Source organism: Python bivittatus, unplaced genomic scaffold, assembly GCF_059951505.1.
Source record: "Python bivittatus isolate LINGU-HERP-01145 unplaced genomic scaffold, Pbiv_v1 ctg000400_np1212, whole genome shotgun sequence".
Taxonomy (NCBI): Eukaryota; Metazoa; Chordata; class Lepidosauria; order Squamata; family Pythonidae; genus Python; species Python bivittatus.
This window is the reverse complement of record NW_028277073.1, coordinates 5,457,452-5,481,239: the sequence shown is the minus strand read 5'-3', so window position 1 is coordinate 5,481,239 and position 23,788 is coordinate 5,457,452. Positions and strand designations below refer to the sequence as shown.

General features: G+C 39.0%; 1 protein-coding gene across 1 annotated transcript in view; it reads left to right on the top strand.

Moving 5' to 3' along the window:
- The window catches only part of SLC29A3 (solute carrier family 29 member 3), a 37,296-nt gene extending 14,130 nt beyond the window's left edge, over positions 1–23,166 (top strand). The window contains exons 3-6 of the mRNA XM_007432116.4: positions 11,688–11,770; positions 17,369–17,595; positions 19,032–19,194; positions 20,305–23,166. Of these exons, the coding sequence (XP_007432178.1) occupies positions 11,688–11,770; positions 17,369–17,595; positions 19,032–19,194; positions 20,305–20,980 (1,149 nt within the window). The 3' untranslated portion in view covers positions 20,981–23,166. The remainder of the gene's footprint in view (positions 1–11,687; positions 11,771–17,368; positions 17,596–19,031; positions 19,195–20,304) is intronic.
- The last annotated feature ends 622 nt before the right edge of the window (positions 23,167–23,788 follow it).

The following is a 23,788-nucleotide window of genomic DNA, read 5'->3' as shown; positions in this document are numbered from 1 at the left end:
AAAGGAATGGCATTGCTTTCATAGTCAGAAAGGATATAGAAATGACAGTGCCTGAGTACAAAGCAGTCTGTGACTGAATAATATCAATTAGACTTGATGTACAACCTTTTAATATGGTGGTTATCAAAATTCATGTTCCAACCACTGATGTAGAAGAAGAGTAGGCTGATTAATTTAATGGTCAAATTCAATTTGAAATCAAAAGAAATCAACACAAGATATGTTCCTTGTGGTTGGAGACTGAAATGCAGTTGGAAAACTTAGTTGAACTGCATGGCCTAGGAAACAGAAATGAAGCAGGAGAACGACTTACCAATTTCTGCCCATCCAATGATTTCTTTATCGCTAACACATTCTTTGAACAAGCAAAACTATGCCTATATATATTGCCTATATATATGGACATTACCAGATGAAGCACACACAAAACAAATTGACTATATTATTGGTACAAGGCAATGGAAGAGCTCAGTTATAATAGCAAAGTGTGGCCAGGAACTGACTGTGTATCACAAACGACTGGTGTGCAAGTTCCAAGTCAAACTAAAGCTGAAGAAGAAAGCCAATCAATTTCTATGATATGATCTTGACCATATATCCACCATTTTCAAGGAGAATATCAGGAATGGCTTTGAAGTCCTGTACCTTACTGAAGGGAACCAGAGGAATTGTATAATAAAATCAACAAAGTTGTTAAGGATGAGATGTGAGAAGAGACTGCCAAACTCCACAAAACAGAAGAAAGCATACTGGATGTTAGAACAAACTGTGGAAATTGCCAAGAAGAGAAAACAAAGCCAGGAAAGAAAAAGATCTCAGGAAGGAACTTAACAAAGGGTATCAAAGAATTCTTAGAAGAGACAAGAAGAGGTATTACAACAATACCTGTAAAGTCATTGAAGACAGGCAGGGGGGAGGAAAGTCTTTCAAAAGATCTCCAAACTCAGAAGGAGATTCCAACCTCGGATCATTATGCTAAAGGACAGCAATGGAGAGATAGTAACTGATTCAAAAAATATTGAACAGACAGGAAAGAGGTATAGTGATGTTCTGTACAATAGAAATGTCAACATCCAAGATACCTTAGAAATTATTCCCTATTTACAAGAATCTCTAGTAGTAGAAGAGGAAATTACATCAACACTCCAGTCATTACCAAGATGGAAGGCTACAGGAATCGATGTACTATCTACAGAAATATGGCAAGCAGCAGCAGCGGAACAATCAGTAAAGGTTCTAACCAAACTATGCCATCAAATCTAGAGAATGACACAGTGAGATTGGAAAGTCTAATAATGAAAGTCAGGGAGCACAGTGAAAAAAATAAGACTAAGATTAAATAGTATGTATGTATGTATTTAAATATATTGGCCACCCAACTCCAGTGGACTTATAAAGAAGACCAAACTAATGCAGGTGCAGCAACCAGGCTTATAATTGACAATAAAGATAATAGATAGCTTATAACTTTTAGGATCAACTATCAACAGGAAAGGAACCAGCAGTCAAAGAATACATACAGACTAGCACTTGGTAGGGCAGCAATGACGTCAGGTTGGGGACAGATCATCCTGGAGAAGGTCTATCGATGTGGTTGCTAAGAGTCAACCACAACTCTATGGCTATTGACAATACTTTTTGCATGTACCGGAGGGTTGGAAGGTTGCCAGTATAATATTCATGGGGTATTTTCTATCTAGAAAATCCAGGTCCATTGGAAGAAAATAAAACAAATTGTTGTGACAAAGAATCAACATGATTTTGCAAAAGTAAGTTTGGCAATACTTGCATCTTGGAACTTTGAAAGAACTCTAGTAGCCTTTGCTTATGAATGAACTACTGGTATTGTCACTCGGTCTGATAATTTCTAAACACAGATTTAACTTGCAATTGTAGTATGTGTTCTCATTTTATTAGAATACGATTGTCTTTTTTCCCACAGCTTTCTAACAATAACAGGGATTATTTTTTTCTGCTTTACTTCCAGTCTATTCAGGTTTTGTCCTAGTAAATGCATATTAAATACTGTTCAGTTGTGCTGTCACTACTTCTCAGGGCACTTAGTTTCTCTAAATTTGTTTTTTGCCATATTAGCTAAATCTCATAGGAACATTGACACTAGGCTATACACTCACATATTACAATTTTTAGAATGTCTTGTGGTAATATTTTCAGGCTAAATAGGATCACCTAAACCATTGTCTGCATTTTGAACATTTGATGTAAATGTCCAGTGTCTTTGGGTAGATGACCAAAGTTCCTAAAGTGAACCCATTAGTGCAGCCCACAAATTCTTGTTACATAATGGCATTGTAGTAAACTACAGAGAAGCATGTGTGTTCATAAATATAGTCAGTTTTATGATTGTGCAGTGTTTCAGATTCAAAAACGAAAAAAGAGCTCTGGAATATATGGGGACATGCAAGTGATACCTATTGTTGTTCAGTCATTAAGTCGTGTCCAACTCTTCGTGACCCCATGAACCATATCGCGCCAGGCCTTCCTGTCCTTCAATGCCTCCCTGAGTTTGCTCAGTTTCATGCTCATTGCTTCAGTGATGCTATCTAACCATCTCATCCTCTGCCGCCCTCTTCTCCTTTTGCCTTCAATCTTTCCCAGCATCAGGGTCTTTTCCAAAGAGTCCTCTCTTCGCATTAGGTGACCAATAGGCTGCTCTTTTTTGCAGGATTGCATTGCAGTTGAGAAGGACAGCTGTGCAGTCCCCAGAAAAGATGCAGCCGCTTTAAAATATGGCTAACAAGTGCTGCACATGTGCCCTGTGTATTCCAAAGCACTTCTTTGTTCCTTGATAAGGAAGTGACAAAACACAACATCAAATATCAATGGATTTTATTGCTTTTTTTTTCTTGCTTTCTCTTCTCCTGACCGTGTTTCACATCCTCCTCCTCTATAAACTCCAACTGTTCCTGGCTGTTGATTAACAGAATATCGGTGGAGTGCCTTTGGTTAAGTCTTCCATGGCTGTAAAGCTTTTATTATCTCTGCTTATTTGGGAAAGGAAATTGGTTCTGAAGGGCAGGTCTATACCTTCACCTTCCCCCTCCCCAAAAGCTAACATTTGAGGTCATACTCTGACATCCTTCCATAAATGTGTCCTGGCCTTTAATTATTATTTATGGGAGCTTTGCAGCTGTACAATTGTTCCTTCTCAGTTTTGCAAAATAGAGATCCCCCCCCCCTTCTTACCTATGGTCCAGTGTTATGCATATTACCATTTTTCTGGAGACCCGTAGAAATTATGCATTTGGCCTAGCGATGATCTCATAAAGCCAATCTGAGGTACATTGTAGATAAGATACAGCAACTGTTTCCCCATCTGCTAGCCTGTTGTCCTCCCAGTAGCAAGAATTGGGTGAGGAATGGGTCCCCAGCTACCAATCTATTCTCAATCCCTCAAAGGCACGACCTGCTCATGAATCCTCTCTTTGAAGAAGGCTTAGCAAGGTGCAGGATGAAATCAGAATTCAGAAGAAGGGATGCAAAAGCCTTAGAGAAAGAGCCATTATTGCTGCTTGTTCTCTTGCCTTCTTTTTCTGGGCAGTCTGGTGGAGAAGATTTAATTCATCAAATCCGATCCATGACAATGTAGCAGCCAAAAAGGAGAGTGCAGTGAACAAGCCAGATGATGAGCTGGCCTCTCCTTTCACAACTCAGTTTTTATGAACCTTTTCTGAACATTATACTAAATAAGGCTGAAATAGTTAGGGAGTCTTTCCACTAGTTTCCGCTATGATTTTGCAGTTGTTCTATCCAGCCTTAAAGAGGATGACCTAAGGGGATCTCTTGGCCAAGGGGAAATCATTTGCCCTTTTGAGTCACATACCTGACCCCCCATGAAAAGAAGTCTAAAAGAAATGGTTCATATTTGATTCAAATCCAAGTCTCTGTGGGATGGGCAGCTCTGTAAATGTGATAAGTAAATAAATAAATAAATCCAGAGCTGTCCCTGAAAAGCACAAGGTTGGGAAAGAGCAATTTTTGCCCTAATAGATTAAGCATTTTGTTCCTATACAATATTTAGCAAACCTTCTAGGTTTTCTGGAATGCTTTATCACATTGGGCATTAAAGACAGTGGAAAGGAAGAGAAAACCACTGGGTATGATGGCTGCAAAGTCTGCTTTTTGTCCTGAGATGACAATGTAGAAAAGAATTTGAATGCTTGGGTCAAGTAGATGCTGTGCAGGTTTAAATTTGTACCTTGGATTCCTGGATTTAAAAATTACAGAGGCTGATCCTGCATTTTTAAAACTATAAAAACTAGTAGACAGATCTGATTAATAGCTGGATTGTTACATTTTCAAAAATAGGATCAGCCGTTGAGCACTTCAGTCCTGTCACATGTGCAGTTTCCTTTGGGAGGTAGTCTCCAACCCATTTAGGATAGCCCAGTAGATCTGGGAATTTATCCAGATTTTACAGTTGGCATGTGGCCAGATTGTTCCTACAATTCATTTGGAACTGATTATGTAATCAAATTGTGATGAACCCAGGCCTGAATATGGGATCTAATGTCTAAAATATCAAACTCTCTGCGCGTATAATAGAAGGTGACTGATGCTTATCCCCATCCTCAAGTCCTCAGGACATTTTCCCATGTCTGAAAGAACATTGAAGAGGATTAAATGCTTATTATGATGTGGAAACCCAGTGCCACCACAGTCTTGCCCATACACAGCATTTACTTAGAGGAAAATATCTTCCCCAAATAATTACCTGTTAATTGAGGATATGATCTTAACATCTGTGAATTAGCCAATTCACTTCACATCTGGATGCCTTGAAGGTTATCTGTTACTTAGGAAGGTTTACTTGACTATTAAAACTGGACTTCTTTAGCTCCTCTCTAGCCAAGTGTCCAGTTCCTTCTTCTCCTCACTTCATCTAAATCCACTTTTGTTTCCCTCTGCCTCTTTTTGTTCCCATGCAACTACCTGTTCTTCTTACCCTATTTCCATTCTCTTTTTCCCTCCTCTTTTTTTTTTTTTTAAGCCTGGAAGGAAAGGAATAGGAATGTATATAGTTTGGTTTCTATGGGTGAAAGTTATTTGTTAATGTTTTTGTGTATGACAGAGAATGCAGATGAGGGATCACTTCAGTTTTTTAAATAGGGTACCTTCTTTGTAAGTAGCCAATTTTAATTATTATTCATATGGTCCATCTAAATTATTTTTGGGTGTTGATCCTGCCTGTTTTGGACTACAATTTTTGCCAGGTATGATATACACAGATGCAAATGTCTGTGTCATGTGCAGACTTGGGCAAGGGAAATCTCCAGGATGGCATGGTGAAATTTCTCACAGACCTTGGGAACATGATGGAGGGAGCATGGCCATTATTGAAAGAAGCAAAGCTGTTACAAACAAGATTCCTGAGTCCAGGGAAAGAGGGAACTGAGAAAGAAACTCAGAGTAACTCCATCTTCGTTGTGCTAGGTATAAGTTGAGCTGAGAAAATTACTTTGGCAGGCTTCCAAGATTCTGTTTTACCCTACTAATAATAAAGGCCTTTCCAAAATTCCAAATGGTTTTAGTTTCCCAAGTTTGCCTGCCTCAAACCCTGTCAGATGGGTTTCAGTTGAGTGGGCAACTATGGAGTGACAAAACAAAGAAGCTTGGCATTGCACAGGATTTCTGTTTTTATTTATATTTTTATCTACTTTTCCTTTAATCTGGGGAGAGCCAATGTGGTATAACAGTTAATTGATGGTTGGACTAAGCTGGGGAGACCCAAGTTCAAGTTCATTGTTAGCCATGGAAACTCAGTGGGTGACTTTGAGCCATTCATTTCTCCCAGCCAAATCTACCCAAAGGCTAGTTATGGGGGGAAACAGAGAGAGATACTTGTGTTAGCTGCCTTGAGTTCAGAGAGAAAATTTAGCTCATCTTCCTCTTGAATAAATATAGTAAATGAGTTGCCCTAGAGACTGAGATGTTGAAGTGAGTTTAGAAAAAATAAACGAAAAGACACTTCAGGATGAAATTGTAAGCACTATTTAAGAAGTCACATTGAAATCAGTGCTTGTCTATACTGTTGCCTTGTTTCCTGTAGCAACAAGATGTGGCTCCAGATTAAATTTGACTAAAACTATTTCTGTCTCTTTCCTTTTGGGCCATTAATGCAAGTTTGTGCTGGGAAGGGAGCACTCCATTGCAATTGCCTATGGTGTAGCAAAAATTAAAATTTAATTTGAAAGGCTGTTGTTACACTTCTAAATCATTCTCTTCTACCTCCATTTCTAAAGATTCCTTCTCTTGAATTATCAAAGAAGGCAGGTTAAGTGACATAAGCTGGATTGTTCTACACATTCCAAATGATTTCTATGTACCTTTGACCTATCTGCATGTATGTAAGAATTGTTACATCTGTCTACTGAAAGATAAAAAGGTCATGTTGCTGAAGGATTCTTGTTGAAAGATGCCCATCTTTCTGTCACCCCTCTTCAGGCTTACATAATCTTACAAGGTTGCAAAATGGTGTAGTTTCAACAAGGACCTTGAAGGGGCTGGAATGGAAATGAGGAGTGGGACCCCAAGGCATTACATGAGTTTTATTGCTTACGGAAAATGCTGGCTTGATAGCCTTGGAAAACGAAACACTTTACCCATGAACCATGGACAGCAAAGTCCGTTGTGGACCTGTCCCTTACTCTGCTGATAGAAAAGACTGCATGACTTGTATAAATTCTTGTTCATTCACTCTCATGTAAGTTCAGTTCTGTAAGTGGGAAGAGAAAGTACTTTTTGGCCCTTCACTATAGTTTGTTTTGTCAACCTCCAGATTGGCAAGCTTCTGTAGCAGGGAGCTTGCTATACTGTAATTGTGTAAGCTCCTCTCATGATCTTGAATAGGTAAGGAAGTTCTGCCATCCAGCTGTTGCTAAACTATAATTTGCAGCAGATTTTATCACACTGAGAGTTGTAATTCAGTCACATCTGAAAAGCTGTAGATTCTCCATCTTGATGTAGAGACCTGGGCAAGGAGTCTTCATGAATATAGTAGCTTCCACTGCATCTACCCAGCCTCCAATATATGAGGGTCACAAGGATATACCATTAAGAAGGGGCAGACAAGTAATATACACTAGTTGCCAGGTGGCTATGGAATTGTTAAAGAGGCATCATATTCCTTCCTTATAGGATTGCCTAGAGAAGTATATTGTTTACACCACAATATGATACCATGATGAGACTTTTGAAGGTGCCACTTTCAGACTGTATGTACCACTGATGAATATTTCGTTTCTAGTGAGTGCTGAAAAAAACCACTTAAAATGCAAGTGATTAGAGTTGAGATTCTCCCCAATCTGTGTTAATCTGTAATATGAATATGTAAATGTTAATTAATACATTAATATGTAACACAATTGAAGTTTATAAACCTTGTGGCTCTAAATATAGGGTTGAACTACGTTGAGATTGTCTAGTGAAGTTTCAGAAGCTGACGGTCTGCCTCAGTAAAATTTGGGATAGGAGTGCAAACAGGTTATTTGTTCAGTGTTTCAGAAGTAGCAAAGTGAACCAGAACTGGTCAAAACTGCATAATTTATATATCTCTGAGAACAAAGTTTCTTTATGCCAAATTTAGGTTATCCTGTGTTGAATCAGAAATAGTCCTTTTCTTAGCTTCATGCTTTGTTTGTCTTTGCATTGGTTCATGCTTACTAAGAGTACTGCTTAAGAACCCTTCACTTAATAACACACTTTTCTGATCAGGAACACTGCTCTTTTAAAAACCTCTCTACACTAGAGCTAATTTTTATGCTTGATTCTACCTGAGTTGCTCTAAAATGGATAGATGTTCCCCAGCCATAGCTTTGTTTTTCCTAAAGAACAATGAAAATTGGGGGCCCTAAATATTTCTCAGCACTTCCATTGTCGTTACACACGAATGTTAATGAAGCCAGTTCTCCTGCCAGGTTTTGTTCAAGCAAAATCAAATGCCAGCAGAAGGGCCTAATGTGCGTCTATGTCAACATACCAAGCTGATTGCACAGCCAGGAGCCTGGCCACTTGCTGAAAAGGCCTGACCCACTCTTTTGAGAAGCACTGGCTTGCATTAATGGCTCAATAAAATTATGGAAGCTTTTATTTTTAAGTTATTGGTGTAACAGCCTGGATTTGATGCCTTAAGCAATTTGCTCTCAGAACTGAAAGCTAGAGAATTGCATCTTAATTTGTGCCAGGGCCAAAATACAAAGATGGAAGCGGCTTTCTGTGCCATATTGTCCAACTGCTTACTCAGTGCAGGAAATTAAGATTTAGAGTGTACCCCCAAATCCAAACAGTATAGTCACTGACTGGAGACACACAGAGAAAAAGCACCATAATGCTTTGGATATTTGGAATCATCAAGGCCGTTCTCCTAATATTCTAATTCAAACAACCTCTGTTTCTTTCTTTTTTTAAAAAAATAGTCTTATAGAAGCAGCTCTTAAGACTAAATACAGTAATAATCTCTGAAAGCTGTATAAAACACTAAATTAAAACCATCAACTGGCAGATGTTAAAACAGCAGATAACGAACGTGGTTAACTTACCACGATATGAGGGGGTGCTATTGAATACAGTGAGCTTGCCTCTCAGTAAATATGTAATATATTGTGAGGCTAGGCAGTCTATTCCTTCAAAGCTGTAGAACATTTTTAAAATTTTAACCATATGAGATTCAGGATGGCTTACACACTAATCATACTGGATTTTGTTTTCTTTCTTGAGAAAAGGAAAGCTGATTTCAGGTAGCATCTAAATGCTACCACTGAGCCTTCTTCCTGAACTTAAGTGACCGTCTTATGGATTGGTTATTTTCTTTTGGTTCTGAAGCATTGGCTACCTGTTAAGGTTGAACTGTAGGAATGTTTTAAATGTATTTCTGAAGATGGAGTTACACAGATAAGTATCTCCAGTGAAGAACTTGGCAATCTTTAAGGAATCAGGCATTTCAGGAACCCAGATTTGGAACTCCCTAAATTGGTTAGGATTACATTTCCTACAGTATCTGAGCCACCCTGTAAGATACCAGGTTGTGGAAAACTGAATTGAGGCTTTAGAGATCCAACACTGCCTTTTGAATTATGATTGAGACAATCTGACAACCATTGTTGATCTTTTCATTGCGAGCAAGATATAGTTGATCTCTCTTCCCCAAATCCTAACATCTCTTGTATCAGCTGATCGTTCCGAACAGTTCTCATTAATAGGAAATGTAGAGGATCCATCCACTTATGCTGTATCTAATTCTATTTAAAAAATGTAGTCCTGCCTGCTGTGGTCCTTATCATCTCTTCTGAAGCCTCATAAACACTGGATGACCAGTTCAAAGCCAGGTCAGCCAAATGGGGAATCTCAGCAGCTGATGGTTTTCACAGCAGTGGAAATCTTCATCTTTTCAGCTTGGTTTCGGAGCTGGCTGGGGAGCACCAGAGAGGGGAAGAGTTCATGGGCCTTGCACAGAGTCGTTAGAAGCAGGACTCTGAACTTGGCTATCTGAAGATAAGCTCACAACACTGAGGTATTCCTGGCTCCGACCTGCTTGCTGCTGCTAATTTCATGCCCTGTGATCCAGGTAATGCTCTAGTGCTTGCTTCGTCACCCAAGGCTTCAGCTCCTTTTTTTAGCTCAGCAGGAGCCCAGAGCTGCCTCTGCTGCTGAATTTAAGCTGACTAAAAAGCTACTTTGCCAAAGCATCTGGGCAGGACAAGGCTGGCTTTTCGTGGAAACCAACAGTATTTCCTTTTCTGTCTGGGGAAGACAAACATAGGTGCAGTTAAATATCCAGTATTATTACCTGTACAGAGATATTGTTCTGTTTGGATGAAGAAGCAATTAAGTACTAATAGGCCATTCCATTACCGTTATCCTTATAATACTGTAGATTTTGTTTTGAGTGCTAGTCACTGACAGTTTGGAGGGCTGATGTAAGCATTGTTTCTTGGGGAAAGATGATTGAGCCAGCTTCTTTGCAGTTTTCCCAAGCAAACTTTGCACACCATATTCACATCAGGATTTTGCATGTTCTTGTCCTTCTCAGTGAAGGAAGGGGAATCTGAGAGAATGAAGCAACAGGGCTTGTGATGGCTCTCTTGATTTGTAGGCCTCCCAGGTAATTTATTTATTTACTTCCTATAAATAAGTCAGTGCAAGTTACTAGCACAGAAAAGTATTTACTGGACTGTCTGAATCATAATGCACCAATGTTAGGGATCTATGAGATGCCAAAGGCCTGAAGAAGAGAAGCTTTCCCCAATCCTTGAAAAGCTTCCTTGCCTAAAAAAGCAAGGAAGCTTTTATAAACAGATCTTCAGCATACTTCAGAATGCTGCCACAGATTCTGGTGGGTGCAAGCAGACTCATTTTTGTGAATGTCAGCATCTTTTCAGCCCTATCTTACTAGTCACACGTGCTAGAACTGGACTACTTCTAAATGGTGACTGACAGCCAAACACCATATTCAGTTTAATTGGCAGCATGGGAGCGCATAACCTTTTTCAGGATGAGAGCCATACTAGGACTTGATGGAGAATACCTGGAAGGAAGGTGAGGAAGATCAGATAAAAAGTTAAGTATAATTTAATATAATGTTAACGAAATGCATTTAAAATGATTGATCCCCTTGGATTCATATTACATATAAGATTAGAAATGATCATTTGACAGCAATTGTCCTTGGTCTCTGAGACAGTCTTCAAAGTTTGGAGAAGTCCCAGATTGTACACTCTATAGGTGTCTATTGCTTTTTTTTGCCCTTTTCTGTTACAAGAGCTCCAAATGTTATTGAGATCTGCAGCCCTTGGAGATGGGAAGTTTACCCTTTCCCTTCCCATTCTCCCCATTATAGCAAGAGTGGAGCCCAGTTCGAAGGGGAGATTCATTCATTCATTCATTCATTCATTCATTCATTCATTCATTCATTCATTCATTCAATTTATAGTTCGCCCAACTCTCAACCACTCCAGGCAGCTTTACCTTCTGGTAATGGTCACATAAGGGGACTTTTGCAGGGAGGGAGTCATGGCTGAGGTGAGAAGGGTTATATCTCTCTTCTCAATACAATGTAATCTTCATGATAGTCAGATGGACACATCTGTAATGAAATTAAGAAAAACAAAAGGCATTACTGCATGTTTGCCTCTGGGAGTCATAAGACACTGAATTATGTGCATTGCACTACTGTCTGTGATGTTTGATTCTGTTGGAGAATATAGTCCTGGATGCAGCTTCAACACTCCCTGGAGCAAATGTAAGTTCATCCCAAACTTAAAGTATGAGGCTTCTCTAAGCCGTTAGCAGCAGTTTTTGTCTCATCTGTAGGCAGTCATTGTAGCCTCAATGCTGGGTTCTTATAGTGTACCTTACTGGTAATGGGGGTGAGAGGTTCTCTTTCCTCATTTGTGTTTTAGACAGTCATATGAGTAACTTTGCCTGTTAAGAATTACTTTGATGTAGCAGATGTGCTTTTCAGCTAAACGACCTAGAGGCTGGAGATGTGTTCAGATTGCAACCTCTACAGTCCTGTGAGTTTCAAAATGCCATGAAAATGTGACCTGGGGTCCTAGGATCTCAGTGTCTTTGATTTGTGACAGAGAGATCTGGGGACAGGTCATGTCCTTGTTCTTTGGGCAGCATAGTTTTTAAAACTCTGTTTTGATGCTTGTTGTTTTTTTCCCTAGAATTTCTTTGAAAGTTACATTTCTGTGGCTTCCACTGTGCCTTCTGTCCTGAGCTTGATTGGGAACTTCCTGCTAGTCAACAAGTAAGTGTGATTGCATGAGTCGCCCTACTTTCTCTCCTCCCCCTCTGCCCTCCCTCTTTCAGCCCTGGCCATGCCATATCTCTCCCCAGGCTGCAGCATTAACACAGCAGTGATTCAAAAGTCAAGCTAAAAACTCTTGATGGGCAAATGGGCTTAATCAGAAAATCCTCTACAGCAAAACTTCTCAAAGTCATAGCGTGTTATCTACTTTTGTCCTAAATTAAGACAGACAATAATCCAAAATTGTTTAGATGATAACTTTTACTAGGTTTTTGAAGGCTGCTCCAAACAGATGTTCTCCAAGTAGACTACAATTCATCATGCTGGGCAATACCAGTAGGAAGGGTTGTTAAATGTATGGAAAAGATGAGAATCAGCAAGGACTTAACAAAGAAGGCAGTGGCCTCAAATTCAGCCACTATCTGTTGGGTAAAGAGGAAGGAGACAAAGGAAGGAACTGTGGTCAAGATCTCCTGACAGACTTAGCTGTCAGCAGTGAAATGAAAGTCAAGAAAGGCTTGATTGCTGGTTCAAATAGCAGTGAACTATTTGAAGACAGCAGGGTTTCTGGTTGAGCAGTTTGTCCCTCTGATATGCAAAATAAAAGTAGGTCACTGTTTTCGAAGGGGAAGATGGATGGAATGATCAGGATTTCTCTGCTATCATTGTTTCTGCATGATCTTTGTGTTTTACAGCTGGAGGGAGGGGACACTGTTTAGGGAATATACAGCACAGGAAAAGAGATGTGAAAAATGGGAAGTACAGAAATCATATACTTCAAATGTTGGAGGTGCTCTTAGAATTGAGAATCCTATACCCAGTGCCCAAACCCTGTTTTGCATTTCTTCACTTGTTCTTTTAAGACAGAATGCTCTGACACCACCGACTTACATTTTGGCCTGAGAATGCTTGCCTGATCAAAAATGTAACCCAAACACCACCTTTTGAAAGGTCTCTATGTGCTTAGGTGTGTTCTAAAGAGAGGATGGATCATTTAGGTGACAAAATCTTGGGAATGGGTAGATGATCCCAAGGCATGTTAGTTTTCTACTTAAACATGATAGAAAAGGATAGAGGCTTTGAGGGGTGGGAAGGTTTCCAATCTATTTCAATTTAAAGCCAGTCATTTTCCCGCAGCGCTGCTTGTTCCCAGGTCTAAAACTCTGGAGTTGTAGGTAATTATAATTCAGAACATATCCAGGGCACTGGGTTCAAAGAAGTTGCGATTAAAAGAATCATTTTTGCAAATCCTTTCTTTAAATTAGTGTTTCTCAACCTTGGCAACTTTAAGAGGTGTGGACTTCAACTCCCAGAATTCCCCAGCCAACCATGCTGGCTGGGGAATTCTGGGAGTTGAAGTCCACACCTCTTAAAGTTGCCAAGGCTGAGAAAACTGATTTAAATCATTCTTACTTTGCTTGTGTGCAGACTTTGTGGAAGTTCAATAGATTGAGGCTAGGTTTGGCAGGACACGGAGGGATACTTCTTTTTGTATCCATCACCACCCATCATTGAGGGAACTAGACCAACTACCCAATAGAGATCCCTCCCTTCTGGGTGCAAATCTTTGCAAGAGAACCCCAGGAAGGGAACTCCTTGATTCCCTGCTCAGAGAGAACTGGAGCATCTCGGTTTCAGTCCTTCTGATGTTCCATGGAGGAGGCTTAATAATGTCTTTATTTTTCCACATATTCATAGAAAATCATCTGACTGTCACAAGAAAGCCATGGTGTACCTTCTGAAGCCTAAAGATTGTTATTGAAGAAAGCTCGCCTTTGCTTAAATGGCATTCTCTGTCAAAAAATGCCCCAGTTATCTTTCTTACTGTTACTGTCCTTATTTGTGGAATTTCCAAAATGGAGAATTAAATGATCTCCCCCCACAATTCTATGAAGTAAAGCTGACCCAGAGACCTGAACTTCTTATATATTCTCTAGCTTGGGAATCCATTTCACAAAACCCATTATGTGCTTAATGCATTACATTTTAAACGTAGCATTCATTTATCTTTGGCACATTGTTGATTCTGCTGAGTGGCGCATCCATAATCAATAAGTGTTTTATTATGCTAAGTTTTCAGCATCATAAATACACATGAGTCTGGCTTGCATTTATGGAAACTCCCAGGAAAATTGGTTCCCTGTAGCTCAGTTGCCTCCAGAGATTAACCTATGACTACTCTGTGCTCCATCCTTGTTAAGGGGTTCTGTGATAATTAAATGTGATGATGGGTCTGAACTGGATCGCATGCCTAACTTTTTTTGTAGGATTAAGGTGACAAAGAAACTGAGCTGCCCTGGGTTGTCCATGAAACTAGCATTTCTTTTTGCCCAGGAATAATTCATTCTGTTTGCTTGTTGTATTTCTTTATAACTATCTCTTCAAACAGGTTGGGTTTATCAAGAGACCTTGAGCCAGGCAGGCAACATTTCTAACCTTTGCAGTCCCATGGCATGAAGGATATCTCATTTAAGGTCCCTTTGAAAAAGGTGTTTATCATAACAGGATGTTTAAGCCAGAGCCTTATCCCTGAAGGCTAAATCGATTATCTTCTCTTTGCAAAATCTTGATCACTTTCCACCTTTTCTCTTTCCTAGCCCTCTCACTTGAAGGAAGCACAGTTAAGGCTGCTGTACTTACACTTTCCGGTTTAAATAAATAAATAAATTTTAAAAGTAACTGGTAAAAAGTAAGTTTTTAAAAGGTGACTATAACTTTCCTGTTTAAATAAATAAATAAGAAATTTTAAAAAGTAACTTTCCTGCTGAAATAGCTAATTATCTGGTGGCCGTAAAATACTTGGGTTATTTGTTTTTCTCCAGGGCTCTTCTGCTTTTTTGTTATGGGTTCTTTGTGATTGTTTCTCCACTCCTGAAAATGTGCATTATATTACATTTATCCTGTCACACGAATCCTTTTTGGGGGAAGGCAACTTTATGCAAAACATGAGAAGGATTTGCACACCTTAAGATGTCTCCATCTTTTTTCTCCTGTTTAGTAAGCATTCTACCAAGCTGTACAAATTCATTTACTTACTATAGTTTTTCACCACTGATGTATAACTTGCAGTCGTTCACTCCACCTTCCCTGTGAAACACAACTACTTTGGTACTGGATACATTAATTTTCAGATCCTTACTCTTTGGTACATTTGTAGTTTATCTAATATTCCTGGCCAACCTTTTGGGTTCTCAGCTAACAACACAGCATCTTCTGTATACAAAAGTATATCTCTGGTCCTGTCCCCAGCCAACACATCTCTAATGTCACCACAAGCATTCCCTATACATGTACCTATAAATACATCAAACCACCAAGGGAACATCCACCAAGGGTGGTCAAATTGTACATTGAGTAAAACTGTTGACTGTGTGTAAGAGGCTGATGGTTCAAAATGAAGCAGGAACTAAGAGCCAGGGTGTTGTAGTGGTTAAGATGTTAGACAAGGAGTAGGGAGATCTGGATTCTAGTCCTTCCTCACCCACAGAAACTCACTGAATGACTTTGGGCTATCATTCTCTCTTGGCCCAATCTACCTCACAGGATAGTTGTTGTGGAGAACAAAAGGAGGGAGCACTAGGTACGCCACCATGAGTTCTGACTCCTGTACATAAGGCAGGATAGAAATCAAATAAATAAATAAATACATCCCTGCCTTTATTTAGTGCTCAGCCCTGAACTATTTGCTAAGTATTCCATTTATTCTCCCCAACACTTTACCTCACCAGGTACCATTTCTACAACTAACTTTGTACTCCATATTGAAGCAAAACATTCCATAATTTAAGTGTATTCATAGGTCCTCTCTTGGGCACAAGGGTGCAATAAACTTTGTACATTTGTCAAGGTCCTGCTAAAAGTCAAAAATGTGCACCAAGACTGACATTTTGCTCAAAGACAGCTCTTACCCCCTTACAGTCAGAATTTTGCCAAACACTTTTGAGGCACACATGACAAGCTCTCCCCCCTGTAGTTTTTGCATTCTCTCTTGCTATCTTTATCTTTGTACCAGGGAACAATCACAGCATTATTCCACTCGTCAGGCACAGATGCAACTTTCACACAGCCACTCCATAAACAACCCACTCCCTCCCTTTTAACATTTTTCTAGTTACACTATCTACGCTTGCAACCTTACCATTTTTCAACATTCTCAAGCATTTATGGCTTTCTTTTCACCATCTTTTTCCTGAACGCTAACATTAATAACACCTATTTCAATTCCATCCTTCAATTTATCACTATCATTCCCACACTACAATACTTCTTCCGACATTCCTTCACTTCAGTTTCATCCCAAATACTAGTTTTCTTTTTTTATTGCATTCACATTCCTTCATCCACTTCCCCAAAAAACTGTTATTTTCCTCAACGTTCTTTTGCATCCTCTTTCTTTTAATCTTAACCAATTTTTGCTCTTTTTAACTACATTCTTTGCAACTATCTATTTTTCTTTATATGCACTTAACTGTATCCTTCACTGTTCCTCAGCAAGTGAGAGATATATTTTCTTATATGAATTTTACTCAACCACCATCATTCCATCATTTTTTATATTTTCCATTCGCTCAATTTCATACACATCTGTGTCACTGTATAAAATAATTATTTTTACTTTGCTCCAAATATCTTCCACATCCTTTTTCCTTACATCTACTTTCCATTCACTCTCTTGAAAATTTAATTTATCTTCTAAACCAGCAGTTTTCAAAGTATGGTCTGGGGACCTCTGTGGGTCCCCAAGACTCCTTCAGGGGTCCACAAAGTCAAATAAATAAGTATTTTAACATTTCTCAATTTTAATTTCTAATATAGTAAATATTGATAGATATAAACCACATAAACCAAAGTTCTGTTCTAAACATTTTCCAGATAGGACTCATATTTTTCTTCCTCGTATGGTCATTCTACTTTCACTTTCACTTCTTTCATTCCTTTCTTTTTCCTCCCTGTCCATTTTTCCCCAAATTCACTGTTGACACTGCAGTACCCAAAATGGTCTATCCCAAATATCGAACTTTGCATCAGGGATTTCCTCTTTCTAGCTATGTAGCTTCCTTTAAGTGTTTGGAAAATTTTCATCAGGAAAAGCAGTCATAAATAGAAGTTAAGAATTTTTAATTTGTAGAAAAGAACATTTAATTTGCAGTACAAAGACTGCATTCAGTCGTATGGTATTTCTTAATTATGCATGTTAGAGAAAATCTGTGTGCAGTTTATCTCAGCATCTAATTTCTAGCCTCTTTGTCCTACTATATTGAGCCTTATTCAAGAAACCTTTCCTTTCTATCGTGCTTCTTTCCCATGGCAAAAAACTTAATAGCTCAACACTCAACACTTCTGTAAGCTCCTCAAGTGCACAGAGCACTTCAATGAGAAAGAGATGTTCAGACTGGATAGTAGAACTGGAACCAAGCAATTCTTGGTTAGAGATGCTCATCATTAAGGGTTAAGATGCTGCAGTTCTTTAATAAATATTTATATTCATTTTTCTTCCGCATGATATATAAATTGGCTCTTTTAAAGCAAAGGACTGGAAAGAAACCTTAGGGGCGCTTGTGAAGAGACTCCATACTGATTCTTTTGTTTCTTCTCCAGGGTCTCTGCCAATGTCCGTATCCTCTCTTCCTTGGCTGTCATGCTGGCTGTCTTCCTGGTGATCACTGTGCTGGTCAAAGTGGACACTTCTGCTTGGACTCTCTGGTTTTTTATAATCACCATCGTTTGCGTGGTGGTCCTCAGCAGCGCCGCCACCATCTTCTTCAGCAGTGTCTTTGGCCTGTCAGGATGCTTTCCCATACAGAATTCCCAGGCACTGATTTCAGGTTCGGTTTTTTGTTTTGTTTTTGGATACTTAAATAAATTGGTTATTGTTGCAGGTTGGTAGGATTCTTTCAGTACCATGTCCCGTGACACTGCTGTGTTAACATGGACCCGTGACGTTACATTGAAGATTTTGCCTGTGTGTGATAATGTGACAATTATTTCAGTCTCAGTGACATTTTTAACCTAGCTGACTTTTCAAATCGCTGTCCGTGTCTCTGAAGAGGAAGTCTGAAAGAAAATGTATGTAAGAGTTCATCCTTTTCTTCATTCTTATTCTCTCATTTTATGGCTTTTCTTTTGGGGCAGTCTAACTTTTTAGATACAGAACATTTGCATTCAGCTCCATGTTTGTTTATATTTTGGGGAAAAAATGAAGCTTTGCATTGTCTCGTTTGATATTCACATTAATGCTCATCTCCATAACTGATGAGTTCCAAGTTTGCAGCTATGAATGATGAGTCCCCTTGAGGTTTAGCAGGGATGGATGACACTGGAAACGCAATTTGAGAATTTAAAAAAGGCGGGGGGAGAAGGGAAGAGATAAAAATCAGTACTGAGATTTTTGACTTTTGTTTTTGGACTGCAGCAACAAATGTTGTTAAGGGTTGACCCCTGGTGGAGGTTTTCACTACAGCCCTTTTTGGAAGCCTTCCAGCATGAATTAATTATGCATTATCATAACTTTATTTTATTATGACTATAAAAAAAGTCACAGCATTTGCTAATAAACCTTTGCATTGGGTACTTAAACATCTTTCTGGCAAAAATGGGAGGTCAAAGGACACTATCATAAGGCCACCCTAATTAGTGATGATATTTCTGCTTGTACATATTTGATCCATAGAGGTAAAATTAACCTATTTTTCTACACAAAAAAGTGGTTTGAACTCTTGGTTATCTATCACTTGCCTTTATGAAATGATCGCCCAAATGTGGCTGGTAACCTCAAGATTTTGACAGTCTGAGATTCAACTACAGAATCTCTAGAATCCATGATCATGGTCCGTGAAAAGTAATGTTCTCATCTTTTTTCAGAAATCCTTTTCTTGAGCCTCCTCAGAGGTTATTTTTGAAATTCCCACAAGTTTCAAACACAGCTTGCTTTTTATACCAAGGGAGTTCCCCTGCTCTGGTGATAGATAAATAAATCCCTCTTACCTTTTGATATATTTAATCCCTCTACACACATTTGCTTGTGTCAAAAAAATATGCACAGCAACTCATGTTTTTATTGCTCAGATTCTACAGCTGTCTCATTTGTGCACATGAGTATGCTTGCCATTCTGCTGATGAGCAACCAAGAAATCTATATGAACTTAAAAATGACCTCATCCAACATGTTTCACTCTGACTAACCCAGCATTGGTTTGAGCTGATTTCCACATTATTGACATTTGTGTTTCTGCGTCCTTGCCCCCATATCCTCATCGTATAGGTCAGGCCATGGGGGGAACAGTGAGTGCTTTGGCATCAGTGGTGGATCTGGCAGCATCGTCAGAAGTCACAAACAGTGCTCTGGCCTACTTCTTGATAGTGGACATCTTCATCGTTCTGTGCGTTGTGATGTATCTGATCCTTCTCAAGCTGGAATATTCCAGGTAACTACCATTGGTTCAGTAAGGTCAATATTCAGCCTAGACTTTTAATAGTTTAGCTCTAAAATATTTAGCTTGGGATATCATGAGACTGCCTTTTTGTGCAAGCCCCCCCTATTATAGCTAGGGAAACTGTTCTGCAGCACCTCTGCTGCTTCTGTTTCTGTTTCTTCTCCCCAGGCTGATCATTGGAATTTTGGAATGAAAACACATGATTTATTACAGGTTGTGTTCTTTCCTTTTTCTCCCCTGCCGCAAGAAAACCCAAAGATACAATCTGGTGTGTTTATAGTAGCAATGTAAGACTAACCCCAGTTTTGGTTTCACTGAGTTCCTGGTGGTAGGTGTGGTTACCAGTCTTAAAACTCTGAGACCACAGTCTCTCTGAATCTTCTAGAAGAACTGGATTTGGCATTTATACAATGGCTATTGTCCTTCTCCCCTGAACAAGGAGAAGCACCTAGCCATCCTTAACTGATCTTGGAAGCTAAACCCAGTTAGCTCCAGTTAATATTTTGATAAGGAACCAACTGAAAATTCAAGGGCTGTGGGTTGAACTAGAAAGTGGGGGGGAAAAACACCTTGAAAGGAATTTCAAACTACTTTCTCAGTGCTGCCAAGAAAACTATATGGATGCAATCACCAGGACTGGAGCTAGATTCAAGAATGAATTTTTTCTTTTTTAATTATCCTTCTTGTTGCTGTCGACTTGTTTGCTATGTAACATGGTTGACAGCTCTTTAAGTAGCTTAGGCCTGTCCTGGCCTGATTTCTAGCACCTGGTCATTTTGAGAATAATGAGTTCATGTTCTTTTACTGAACTGAGCAACTCAACTGAATTTGATTATTCCCCAATTCATTATTCTCCAGATGTTATAAATTCCATGTTCCATGATTCATAATGAGCTTGGCCAAGAAGGTATTAATTTGAATTGTAGTTCCACACACCTAGAGGTGACCAGGTTAGAAAATAAGGTTCTCTGAGCTGGTATAGGGAGCGCGTCAAACCTCCTCTATAATTTGATGAAGATTCAGTGTTTTCTCATGGGTTAAGGTCCATGCAATGCATCTGTCAAAGCAGTGTTCAGCATTTTCCTGTCCCCCTTCTTTCAGGTATCATATTACAAGGCAGAAGAGCAGGAGACGGCCACCAAATCCTTTGCCTAGCAGTGACTTGGAGGAACAGGACATGGCATCAGGTAGCAGCAGCCAGCAATCACCAACCAGCAACTATACTGGAAGAATCCCCCCTCTGTGGCTCATCCTGAAGAAGATTGGCATGTTAGGTTTCTGCATCTTCTATGTCTACTTCATCTCTATCATCATTTTCCCTGCAATCTCATCCGGCATTGAGTCTGTGAACAAGTTCTCAGGGAGCCCGTGGACAGATAAATACTTCATACCTCTCACTAGTTTCCTTCTGTATAATGTTGCTGACTGGTGTGGACGGCAGATCACTGCATGGATCCAGGTTCCTGGACCCCATAGCAAGTGGCTACCTACTGTGACTCTGCTGAGAACTTTTTTCATTCCCATCTTTATGTTATGCAACTATCAGCCTCGAATGCACATTGCAAAAGTAGTCTTTGCCCAGGATGTGTATCCAGTGGTGTTTATTGTGTTCCTGGGACTCAGCAATGGCTACCTGAGTACCTTATCAATTATATACGGTCCCAAAGTCACTCCTAACGAACTGTCAGAGGCAGCAGGAGTGTTGATGGTGCTCTTCCTGCAGGTGGGATTAGCATTAGGGTCCGGCTTCTCAGTTCTTGTTGTCCATCTTATCTAGGTGGAAGATTTCAGGCCACTCCTGAAACTCCACTCCAAGGACATTTTCAAAACGGCAGAGCAAACACGGGCCACACTGGAGTGTTCCATTTCTTAGGAAGTGGTGTAGCCTCTCTTGCCTTTGGTTGTGCAGGAAAAGCTTGGAAATGCACCACAAAATATAGAAGTGAAATTCAAAGCTTGGGGTATATTATTGAAGGTCTCTCATTTTCTCTGGGAAGGGGTTTTTGTTTTAGTGGTACGTCCATTCATTTAGCAGTGGTGTTTTTCTAAAGACGTGAAGGAATTACATTCTGGATTCTAATGTTTTTAGTAAAATCCGTCCTTTAAAATATTCAAAATAATAACAGTGCATTAGAAGAATTCTGCAAAAAAAAATCATTAACATTTCATCTTTCGATACATATTTTATATGACCTTTCTTAAGAGAAATATGCCTGTAATACTGTCTCTGTTAAACATAAGTTAAAGATATAACAAATGCAGATCAGTCAGGAAGGATTCTCAAAAGCTTTTCATACCAAGAGTAGCTGAGGGACAATTTTGGTTGAAGAACAGGTACCATTAAACAATAAAACTTTGGTGGATGTTTCTCAAGTGCCAATGGTAAATTACAAGGATGAGTGCCAAGGAACCTAAATTAACCAGGGACTGAACATGGGTAGTATAAAATGGGACCAACTAGGATTTGTCATTTCACTCTAGCCATACATTTATATCACTTAGGTGAAATTAGAAGTTGTAGCACTTTGTTGTAGGCTACTTTAGTGCCTGGCAGACTAAATGGGTGTTTCTGAATTCTGTTAACATTAATAATTTTTAATCTATAATTTATGGAATAAGAAACGTTATGGGTATCCAACATGCCTACTGGTACCTCCCTTATTCTAAAAAAAATTCTTATTCTAAAAAAAAAAAAAAAAAAATAGAAAATAAGCATCCTGCAAATCAACTTATTATCTTGGGTCCTCAATGGGCTTGTAAGCTTTCTTGGAGAAAACATGGGTTCCTGCAGCCCAGTGCTTTGCCTGCAGCCATTGAACAAGAACACTAACATGTTCCCCAAATCCCAAAGGTGCTTTCCAGACTCAAAGGGTTAAGAAGCCCTTGTTTAATGCCAGTAGTTGTTAAACTCATTTCTATTCCCCAGTCTGGCTGTGAGAATATACTTCAAGTGTTGTGGATCTCTGCCATTCAGAAAAGAGGACCAGATGTTTATAAACAATGTGTCTTAATCAAATTAGGACATTAGGTAGATTTGCTACTTTGCTATTGGTTTTTACTTATTTAGGGCTAACAATAACTGTTATTTCTACACTGAACTGCAAACCTTTATAGAACTTAAGTAGAGCAGCCAGATCCAGACAGCAAACATCTGAATGAGCACTGGATAGCAGCAAAAAATTAGTATTTTCTGTGTCTGTTTGCTGCCATCTTGTGATCATTCAGATTTTTGCAGTGCAGATCTGGATAGTGCTAACTTAAGTTCCTTTCCAGGCAAAGATTTAATTTTTATATTCTTGAATAAGCATTAGGCAACAAAAGCACTTTCTTTGGGTTTCACTGATGTATACTTTTTCATACATTGTAATTTCTGACAAATATTACATTTATGTATAGAGAAAAAGTCACTTTGTATAATCGCCAATGTAATAAATCTAGAAACATTTATTAGCCTGGATACAGAGAGAGAGAGAGAGATGATTATGCTGATTATATCTGATGATATATGCAAGCAATATCCTTATATGAAATTTGCTTGTATGAAGTAAATGAAAGACTGAGGACGATGTGAAACATCATTTTTAATATAGGTCGGCGGTTGTGAACTGCAATTTCTCTCCATTTTCTTCCTGAATCCTGTCTACAGAGACTTTCAGTCATGCAAATTGTACACAAATGCATCCAACTTCTAAAAGGAAAATATAGTTTCATTGGAATCCTGCCACCGCCTAGTCCAGACTTTGCACAACCAGATATTTCCAGATATGTTGGGACTGCAAATCCTTCACTTGCAGCTTGCATAATTCTCTATGAGATCGGTAGCTGGTACATCCGGAAGACAATAGAATGTGGAAGGCAGATGTAAATGATGCTCGGTGTAGGATTCTGTTGTCTAGCTTGTGTGTAATTGCAGTCTTCTCTTGCAACTTTGCAGCTTGCATTGAAAATATAATTCTACTCCTTCATTGCTCAAGATTTAATCTTTGGGGAAAAAAAAGTTAATTCCAAAATATGATACAGTATAATATATGTCGGCGGACAAGTGGGTTGATTTGTTTTAACAAGTATTTGAAAGATTTTAAGCTGGAAGTCCTGATTTTTTCCCTTTTATTTATTTTTTTATTATTAGATGTGTGGAAGGAACTATGAAATAGTAAGACGACAGGACTGAGAACAGAACCTGAAAGGAGTTCCCGAACTCAGCATCCATTATTGAGTGTAGGATCGCTAGTAATGCACACCGAGTCTAACTGCCTAAGTAATTTAAAAATAACTATACCCAGATGCGAATAGAATATTTACTAGGCATGTGCTGGAGAAGAAACAGCTGTATGGTTTGTGATATGCTTTTGCATAAACTCTGGAAATTGTAAGTGAATACAATTAGAAAATCTTTTGCGCTGTGCTGCATGAATTTATGACATAGGCAGTGTAGTTTTAAATAGTCTCAACTTCTATTTGCTTTTCCGTTTGGAAAATTGCAAAGGCCAAGAACATAAGAATAGGCTTGATGGGTAATACCAAAGGCTGTCTTAGTCTAGCATTTTATTTCTCAAAGGGACAAATTAAATGTTTCTTGGATGCT